General features: G+C 30.0%; 3 protein-coding genes across 3 annotated transcripts; 1 reads left to right on the top strand and 2 right to left on the bottom strand.

Moving 5' to 3' along the window:
• Positions 1 to 3098: 3098 nt before the first annotated feature.
• Positions 3099 to 3929, bottom strand: LOC108759434 (uncharacterized). Its single transcript, XM_018504885.1, has 3 exons — positions 3827 to 3929; positions 3487 to 3668; positions 3099 to 3398 (listed from the first exon to the last, which is right to left on the bottom strand). Exons 1-3 carry the CDS (start codon positions 3927 to 3929, stop codon positions 3153 to 3155), a joined length of 531 nt encoding a protein of 176 aa, XP_018360387.1. The 3' UTR covers positions 3099 to 3152.
• A 1522-nt stretch (positions 3930 to 5451) lies between these two features.
• On the top strand, positions 5452 to 7071 carry LOC108759435 (uncharacterized). The gene is made up of 3 exons (XM_018504886.1): positions 5452 to 5828; positions 6097 to 6331; positions 6412 to 7071. Exons 1-3 carry the CDS (start codon positions 5500 to 5502, stop codon positions 7069 to 7071), a joined length of 1224 nt encoding a protein of 407 aa, XP_018360388.1. The 5' UTR covers positions 5452 to 5499.
• Positions 7072 to 7985: 914 nt separating this feature from the next.
• Positions 7986 to 10535, bottom strand: LOC108759436 (uncharacterized). The gene is made up of 5 exons (XM_018504887.1): positions 10515 to 10535; positions 10194 to 10326; positions 9123 to 9254; positions 8803 to 8974; positions 7986 to 8414 (listed from the first exon to the last, which is right to left on the bottom strand). Exons 1-5 carry the CDS (start codon positions 10533 to 10535, stop codon positions 8105 to 8107), a joined length of 768 nt encoding a protein of 255 aa, XP_018360389.1. The 3' UTR covers positions 7986 to 8104.
• Positions 10536 to 10817: the final 282 nt, after the last annotated feature.

The following is a 10817-nucleotide window of genomic DNA, read 5'->3' on the forward strand; positions in this document are numbered from 1 at the left end:
GAGAGAGAGAGAGAGAGAGAGAGAGAGTTAATCACATTCCTATAAATTTTTCTAACTGCGGTCGAATGACAAATAGAGAGACTGAGAGATGCGATAAAACTATATCTTACTATAACTTATATTTAACGGGTGACCTTGTCTTCCAATTGATGGTTTATAAACATTTCTGAACAATTGATATTCTTCATCTTATAATCGTAATAAGTAAAATATTTTGTATATTACTAATCGTCATACAAAAATTAAATTCTATTAAATTAAACAAAATAATTAAACTTGAGAGTTATCAACAAGCAATATAAAATCTTTGGCATATTCTTAATACGAATTTATATACTCTTTAATACTCTTTATATTTAAGGTATGTGTAAATTTATGTATTTGGAAGAAAAAATATATTAACAAAAATAAAAAATATAATGTAATACTAAGCAATAAAAAAAAACTATTAAATATCTTAATCATTTACTACTTTTAATCTTGTTACTACTTGGATTGAAATTATCTGCCAAGAACCTAGATCCCATGCTTTTACTTCCGAAAACAGATGATTTACTTTGATCTGAGCTAATAAGACTTAAATTTGTAGAAAGTTGAGATTCAATCTCATTCCTATAAATTTTTCTAACAACAGTAGCCGAATATCATGACAAGTAGAAAAACTGAGATGAGATAAAACTGTGTGTACATGATTTAGAATTTGCAATTTGTTGGATTTTATGTTTTTCAATTGATGCTTTATAGCTTGTAATATGATTTCAACGTTTTTAAGCAATTGATATGCTTCATCTGAAACTTGAACAAGGGTCCCATTTGTGAATTCTGATGCCAAACTGGCCCTTGCATGCGGAACATCCTCTGAATGAAGAAGTTTTGAATAGCAATTGATACATTTTATACGTGGTTTCAATTTGTAGATTATATGTCCGCACATTTTATACAAAATGTCTTCTTGTTCTCTATTTATCTCTCTACAATCATTTAAATGTGGAAATATTATACATGATTCTCTCTCGATTAAAGATGAATTCGTGTTGTCTTTTTGCTTTTCTATAAATGAACGTATAAGATTCAAAGAATCATCGAAATTATAACTAGCACTATCTATTTTCTGATGACATCCTACTAAGCACAGCTGCTTTAATCTAAATTTAAAATCTCGTGTGGATGGTTTTGGCCTCTGAATTCGAATATTCGAAAATTCATTTTCGATACTATCTTGTAAAAATCTACCCATACATACAAACTGGAAGCCTTCAGTTACTAATAAATAATTTTGTAATTCTAAAGTAATTACACAACACATAATTGCATGAGTTTGAACAACTTTCCAGTCTTTTCCAAAGTTAGCATGTTTCATAATTGAACTAACAAGACGAATAACAGATACAGCCTTATTACAGGATTCCATATTGTAAAAACTAAGAGCATAAGTAAAGTTTCATGATATCATAATTTTAAACCACTGCCTAAGAAGCTGTACAAACCACGCCGTAGATTGCATCGAGGGATCATTTCTCAATTGACTTAAGTATAATAAAGCTCCTGCGGTATGAAGATGGATGATATTTGTAGCAGAAGAAACCTTCATTTTCGAAAAATGAGATGGCTTCAGATTTGATTTTTTTAAATGAGGGGCGAATTTCAGATCCATATTATGTTGATGATCTTCAAGCCACTCTATATATTCAAAATTTACAGTATTAGATGCAAGTTTTTCGATATGCACTATATCATCAGGGAGAAGCATTATCTTATTCTTCATAAACATTTCTTTTAAACTTTTGAAAACATGAATTAAATCAGGCATAGCATATAGCAACCTATTTGCATTAAAAGGATGTGCTCGTGAATAAATCATCAAATCCTTCTTGTGAGAAAATCCAAGGTGTGCCAATAATCCTCTATTTCCCATATCACAAACCAAAGCGAGAATTTTTAATCCAATTTGCTCGCATTTCTCTCTCTTTCTAATATTTTCATAATTACTTCCATAATGGCTTTATGAGCCGCTTTACCTGCTGTGAAATGATAGGCAACAACTTGTTTGTATCGTTTTCGGATGCCTGCAGCAAGAAAAACTAAAGCTTTTGATGCCAATTGCTTCGGTTCTCCAGGAAGTGATACATAACCGATATAAGCGCCAATGCTAGGATCTAGATCTATTCTTTGCTCAATACTCATTTCGTCGAAGACAAGAACACAATTTTTGTCGTTTTCATTCATATCACTTACAATTTCTTGCAAACGTAAAAAGACGTTATCCAAAAGTCCTGAATCAAATTTCACATGTTCTATACTTCTTTGTAACGTTCGCACAGAAGGAAGCGGTGCCATCATTTGTCGAAGATAATTATATCCTTTGGTTCCACAAGTAAATTGCAAGCTCAAACCTTTAAGAATAGTTTCTTCTGACCACTTAATGCCTCTAGAAGTGCCTGTTCTTAAAACTTGTAATTGATCATTAGCTAAAAAAGTTGATATTTCTCGCATGCGATTGTTCAAAATTTTAATTTGTTTTTTTAAATCAGTGTTTTCTCCAAAAACTTTTTTCAGTTCTTGCATCCAATAATTTGATTCTGATTCTTTGCCTTTCTTTTGCACTTCGTGTATATCATTTTTTTAACACTTTCTTTGCTTGTCTTTTTTTTCATTTTGAGATTTGTTTTTAGATACTGAAAGATCACTTTTCCTTGTTAACGTTTCCATTATATTCATGTTAATGTCATGCTGCAGACAGTTATCTGTAGAACCTTCTACATATATTTCATTTGTTGATGATGCAGCTAATGTTACAGTAGACATAATTTCCTTAACTTCATTAATTGATAATGAAGCTGTAAAAAATGGACAATTGGTTTCATGTTTTATAACGTACACTTGTTGGCTCTTGTTAAATTTTGCAATAATTTCAGTCGTACTATTTTCATTAATTATTTCAGAAGTATTTCTTGAGAGGTTGCTAAACTGCTTAAATGTATTAACTTGAGGATAATTTTGTTTAACTGAAGTCAAAACAGTTTGCATATAAATCTGCATACTTCTACTATTATGATGCTCACCAGAATTTTCGTCATTATAAATATGATTTTGCTTTTTAAATTTCAATGTCTGACTATAAGAATGTTTTAAGATATTTGGCGCAATTTGTTTTAAAGGAAGACGATTTTCTGAAAGCCTCTTGTTATACGAACACTCCATATATTATTATTTAAATTCTCTGAACTATCTAGTCTCGTTTTGACATTACGTACATAAACTTCGTCTTTCTTCCGCTTTCTTGCTTGCGACTTACAAAAATTCTCAGAGAGACAATGGCAAAAACGTGATGGAATCGCACCTTTTTTTATTTCTTTCCGGCAACCTACCACCAATACATCTGATGGCTCAAAGTGAACCTGAAATGAGGGAAGCATTAAATGGAGAAGCACTTTTTAAACTATTTTTATTCGGATCCTGCATAACATTCTTATGATGAATACTCACTTCACACAATCTCAAATTATTCAAGGATCTTGATGTCTCTCCAAAAACAGCGTCTACCCATGCTTTCTTATATTGATTTTCCTTGGGAAATCTAATTAATGCATATCCATCACTGGATTTATTAAAACATCTCGCTGCACAGCATATATTTGGCATCTTCAAAATCAATATAAAAATCCAATCTAAGACAAGAGAATCACATTATTAATGAAACAGGTATCTTTAACTTACGTACTACTTATTTTTAACTACGAAGCGTTTATTAATTCAAAGCTTATTTGTGACAATATATACATTACTTTTTCTCACAATTTTGCATAAATGTGATAAATTTACTTACCAAAAATAGTCAGAACCACACGCAACACAAGCTGCTTCAATTCACATGTGTATTCTAGCAGGTTATGGTACACATGTTCAAAAATGGGAAACACGTCATCCATACCCCAGCCAATCAGAATCACCCATAGTCACGTGATAAGTTGGCGAGTCTCTCTTTTAAGGGTCTCTAATTCTCATTCTCTCTCCTATTACATTGAATGGAAAGAGATAGAAATGGCCGTCTGCCACGGTCCCTCTCTCTCATCCCTATCGACTATTTTGACACACGGATCGCGCAGTCCATTCTCTATGTCTTTGGTGTCACAAAAGGAAAGCAGCTTTAGGGGCTCCGCACAATAAAAGGATCTCATTTGTGTAATAAATGATACAATGGTTGTGTGTTCGTAATCAATTCCATTTTTCCATGAAAAAATCTATCTACAAATTTAATCGAAACAAGAAAATCGAATTAAAAAATTGATTTTTTAAGTCAAAAAGATCGATTCTTCAAAAGATCGATCTGAATCGTGCAACCCTAAGTCCGGATCTACAATAGGTGTTTTAAGCCTTAAGTCGTAAGAAATTAACGAATTACGGTCGAATCCGAGGAAAATAAGCGACTGTGATTCGCCCATTTCTTATGGCTTAAAGTTAAAAATCCTATTGTAGATTCGGACTAAAGGTCATGGCACATAAAAAAAATTAAGACGTAAGGGCCCACACAAGCTTTTGCATAACGCATAATACATAGTGTATAATAGAATCAACCAATCGAAATTCTTCTTTTCCATGGAATGGGAGGAAAGGAAAGATTCTGATTAGTTGATTCGTTTATGCACTATGCATTATGCTTTATGCAAAAGTCTGTGTCGCGGCCTTAAGACTTAAGCAGTAAAGGCCATGGCACATAAAAAAAATTAAGACGTAATGCGGGGTCTACAATAGAAGTCGTAGCAGTCATAGGGTCTTAAGTCGTAGAAAATTGACCAATCATAGTCGATTATTCTTCTCATATTCTACTGTAATTGGTTAATTTTATACGATTTAAAACTCTACGACTGCTACGACTTCTATTGTAGATCCCGCTTAAGACTTAAGTAGTAACGAAATCAACATGTTGGATTTGCTATTGCTTACGTATGGTCCGAGGCGTCGTCTACAATACACGGAGTAAGAAGTAAGAGTAAGAAATTGACCAATCTCAGTCGAATGTGAGAAGAATAATCGACTGTGATTGGTCAATTTCTTACTCTTACTTCTTAGGCGATATTTCATGTGTCGTACGACAAGCTTTGTCGGGCGTACTGATTGGCTGCTAATGCGCATGCGGTCGTTCGTACGACAATATTTTGTCGTATGTATGTAATATATTTGTCGTCATTAAAAACTGTCGGTTCGACATAAATTGATATTCTAACCTATTTTGATCGCACTATAAGTGAATTGGAAAATCAGAAGAGTTCAAATATAAAAATTTAGAATATAAAAAAGAAGAATCAGAGATAATTGTCTCTATAGGTAGAAAGAAGGAGAGAAAGAGAGAGAGAGAGAGAGTAAGTGTATATTACATTAATTTCTTACATATACATTATAATTTTCTTATTATGCATTAAATCAGATTTGTTTGTTTATATTAGGTAAATAACAGTTGAACTTCAGTTTAAAATATTTTTATTTTCAACGAAAGTTGAAATGCCTCAAATAAATAATCTTTTGCTGCATGTAATAGCACAAGTCCAACTACGAAGATTGTTAATTGTAGCATTATTAATTTCTAAAAAAAGAAACTATAGGAAAAAGAGATTTTGGACATCACAATTTCTTAGTCAACGGAAGACTCATGGAGCTTATTACACAACGATTCCTACTCTATTAAGAAATGCAGATTTATTTTCAAATTATTGTAGAATGAGCAAAACACAATTTGAAGATTTACTTACATTAATTGGATCACAAATCACAAAGCAGACATTTATTCGAGAGCCAATATCACCTGACCAACGTCTGTTTCTCACACTAAGGTATGCAATTTTTATTACTAACTTATTAATACATAAATACAACAATATTGGGTGCTTTCCAGCAAGGGACACAGCCAGACACAGTGTAACGCAGTGAATCATACATCCTTATTGTTTGCTTATGTTAAACAAGGATGAAACGATTCACTGTGTTACACTGTGTCTGATTGTGTACTTGCTGGAAAGCACCTCTTGATAATAAGGACAGTTATTATACGTTACTTTATTATACACAATATTGATTTGACAATTTTTGATGGTATATTAGGTACTTAGCATCTGGAGATTCAATGATGTCATTAAAATATCAATACTATGTTGCTCAGTCAACAATAACAAACATAATTAAAGAAACTTGTAATGTATTATGGTCTATGTTAATGCCCATTGTCCTGAAAGTACCTACGCATGATACATGGAAACAAATCGCAAAAAAATTTGAATTAAATTGTCATTTCCCACATTGTATAGGTGCTGTAGATGGAAAACATGTAGTTATACAGGTAACATTTCTTTTTTTATTATTTATATTATTTATTTATCTATTTACGGAATATTTCTGTATTGAAAAACATTATTTTAGGCACCACCAAACTCCGGTTCTACTTTCTACAATTATAAGAGTTCACATAGTATTGTGTTAATGGCTGGTTGTGATAGCGATTATAAGTTTGTACTGGTTGATATCGGAGCGACAGGACGCCAAAGCGATGGAGGCATATGGTCAAGATCTATTATGGGTCAAGCATTTGCAGAAGATGAAACGGACATACCACCGCCAGATGAAGTTATTGAAGGAACTGTTTTGCCGTATGTCTTAGTAGCAGATGAAGCTTTTCAGCTAACCGATTATATGATGCGGCCATTTCCTGGAAAAGGAGGCTTAACGAAAGAAAAAGGAGTATTTAATTACCGACTTAGTAGAGCACGCAATAAGTCGGAATGCACGTTTGGAATTCTTACTGCGCAATGGAGAATATACAAACGACCTATTAACACATCGATAGAAATAGCAGAAAGCATAGTAAAAGCAACTATTGTTTTACACAATTTCCTGCGTCAAAATGATAACGATGATTTAACAGAATTTATTAATGTAGTGGATGTTCCAACATGTTCTGAAATAAGAACTACAGCATTTTCAAATATAGGCAATTTTGGCAGCAATACTCATACGCGTGAAGCATCCCGTGTTCGAAACATTTTTGTTAATTACTTCAATAATGAAGGTGCTCTTCCATAAAAAAATGTGCTATAAAGAAATTACGTATTAAGGTCTACAATGAATGCTTTCTATTTAATGACAAAAGTCGACATAAGTGTCATTCTATCTTCGTCACTCTCTAAATGTCAAGAAAGATAGAACAATGCTTGTGTCGATTTGTATATGTGTTGTCACCAAATGGAAAGTACCCAATAATAAGTTGTAAACACCCTGTTGCCAGTCACAATGCTTTACGACAGTCAACTAGAAGCATTACTAATTACTATTATTGACGTTGCTGATAGACGCTGTTGCAAAGCATTACGACTGGTGACCGTGTTTGTAACTTATTGTACATATATAAAAAACTGTTATAAGTAAAAATAAATTAAACTTTCAATTCACACTTTTTATTATAATACATTTAAGATACATACATATATATATCTTTTCTTCGTATAAAAATTTTACTTGTGATAAAATGTAATTATATAATAACAAAAGTTATTTTTGCACAAAAATCATATATATGACATTTAGTTTTTTAATGTTATTTGTAAGTTTTGCTAAAAAATAGTTCTACATTAGTCGCAAGTCGTTCGCAAGCTTGTTGCGACAGCCAATCTGAAACAATTTCAAAATTGTTTTAGATTGACTGTCGCAACATGCTTGTTATTGACTTGCGACTAATGTAGAATCAGCTTATTATGTATTAAAATAAAATTAACTTTGTTTACGCAGAGATCACATCTTGTTTTTTGTTATTTGCAAATTCTATGCTTAATATTAATACAATTAACGTACTAACGAAAGTATTAACATAAAATAAATGTTGTTCATACATTATTAATCACAGTTTGTATCTTTTGTACTCAAGTTCTATACTTAATATATATATTTGTAATTTAAAAAATATTTAAAAAAAATAATCATTGTGATAAATCTTTGTTTTTTTCTTCCTCTAATAAAAAACAGTCTTTATAATGTTAAATAACTTAACACTTACAACATACGTAGAATAAACACAACAAGACTCATAGTTTCTTATGTAACTGATCTTTTTTTTCTGAAACTAATTGTAATAATTGTAGCCCATAAGAAAATGCTTCATTACCTGGAAATTCACGTATACATTTTCTATTAATTTCATTATGTGACTAATATTATCTTGTAATGGTACAGGTGTGGGTACACATGCAGATACTGTAGCTTCTTGTCGCATTTGTTGCAACGACGATGCGTCTATTTTTACTGGTTCTTTCATAATGAGTGATACTTCATTATCCGATGTTCGTCGTTTCTTCATTACAACAGTATCTTCAGGTCCAGATATTTCACTTGACGCAGAATCGTTCTGTTTACTTAAATAATTGGTAGTAGTACTGAAACATATAAAGGAAAATGTAGTTACAAAACTAATAATGACTATTAATTTATTTACATGTTGCTTTAAACCTTAATAAAGAAAGAATAAAGAAATAAGAAAATATAAGGTACTATGTGTCTATATCAACAACTTATATTTTATTACTTATTTTCTTTTGAGATAAAAAATAAATTTAAATATATATATATATATCTGCATTTATTTTTTTAAAATATATAGTAAAAGTCAACTATAATGGTAACATATCAAGTAATAATTTCACACTCAACAATGTAACTGTAAACGTATGTTACCATTGTTCGAATATGAAATTATACATTTGTTATATTATCGTAATTGGTATTGATTGGGTATTCAATTGCGTAAATAATGAATGTACTAACCTACGTAAATCCTGTATATCGTGTAAGAATTCCATAAATTCATACCACTTCCACTTAATAACCTTACTTGCTGCTGAGCCACTCTTTTTCTTTATCATATCATTACGGATACGCATGTAGGAATCTTTGAGATATCGCCACTTTTTAGATGCAGCCTCTGGCGTTAGAATTCCTATAATAAAAATTAATAATACTCTTTTCCAAAAAACAGATTCATTATGATTAAAAAATATCATGTGTAACTATATAAAGGATTAAACTGAAACATTAAATATATATTGTTTACATACAAATATATTGTTTGAAACATTAAATTTTACCATTTAATTCCTTAGATACTTCTTGCCAGTGTTTTGCAATTACATCTCGAGATCTTGATGTAAGTGGTAATCTGTAATCCCATAATTCTCTTCTCTTTTTTACATTAGATATAAGAAGTTCTTCGATGTCTTCTGTAATACAGATATATTATAATTACATTTATATTTCATTATATATTACAATTTTTATATCAATTAAAGTTTTACAATTATCTACTTGAGGTTTTTATACACAAATTGCAACATTAATGTTCGTTTTGTATATTTATAATCACAGTTGAATAATAATTAGTTGAAAGAATTAAAAGTTAAACAATAAAGTTAAAATGTTAATAATGTTAAACTTAGTTTCATTAATTTTAAATGAGTTATTTTTAATTTTAACTAATTTTTAAAACATAAATTTTAACTTATTAACTATTTTTCTAAGTTAATTTAAAGAAAAAAATACATAAAATTTCTATATGAAAAGCAATATTTCTTAATTTATAAAAATTTAATTTACAAATTAATATTATATTGATTTAATGATCCATAACATTGTCTTGTTATCTGAAATTATCTAATTAATCATTTAGAATAATCTAATATTAAAAAGACATTCTAATTTTATATAAATAATAATTAAAAAGTTTCTTTTAACTAAATGTAATCTTAATGCAACTTTTAACAAAGTTTTTCCTTGCAACATTTAACATAATTGAAATAATGTTATAAACCATCAACTTCGATTTAATTTAATTTAAAGAGAAATATTAAATTACCAAATCCTATTTACAATATAAAAATATTACATATAAAATATTTGTTTACCATGTGGAAGTATTGTATGATGTGGTAAAATTGGCTCAAACACAAGGGTTCCATCTTTTGTAAAATCATATTATATTCGTTAAGTTTTATAAATGCAAATATTCAAATGAAAAATATATTTTTTTATATTAGTATTAATTACAGCATTATTTAATATTGTATTTAATAAAAGCAGACGTATGGTAGGCTCATATTAAAAGTATATTAAATAATATGTTTATATATAAATATTGAAATCAAATAAAACAGATTACTTACCAAGTTGTGGACATACGTAACCACTATCATCCACACTAATATTTGGGTAGTTACAAAAACATGAATGTTTATTTAATTCATCTTTTTGATTAATGATATTTTTGCATATCATACATTTGAGTGGAAAGTTCAACTGAAAAAAATTTATTACCTTTGTTATTAAAATACAATTCCAAAAAAATTGTTTATACATAATTATATATAATTATATACGTTTATGAATGTTTAGACACGTATATTTGGCTCGTAGCCCTTCTTATTATATATATATTTTAACTTTTTAATATTAAATATTCCATAGAAACAAAATAGTATACTTACTGCAGAGTCTTCAATGTTCATTATTTTTTCAGTAATTTTTACCGGCTTATGAGTGATGGATTATGTATTTTCTTTTGGAATATTCCCTCCGATTGAGGGAAAGTAGACGTCTTCTGGATGGATTATGTATAAACGTGTCTAGGTTATGATTGCAACGACTGTCGAAAAATGTTCGGTCTTGCCCATGGTATAAGGATAAAGCGGGGAGCACAGACTCTTGCATAACGCATAACACATGAGGCATAAGAAATTGAACCAACCAGAGTTCTCTATTATATGGAAGGGAAAGAAACGGAGAACTTC

The sequence above is a fragment of the Trachymyrmex cornetzi genome, unplaced genomic scaffold (genome assembly GCF_001594075.2).
Source record: "Trachymyrmex cornetzi isolate Tcor2-1 unplaced genomic scaffold, Tcor1.1 scaffold185, whole genome shotgun sequence".
NCBI classification, from domain to species: domain Eukaryota; kingdom Metazoa; phylum Arthropoda; class Insecta; order Hymenoptera; family Formicidae; genus Trachymyrmex; species Trachymyrmex cornetzi.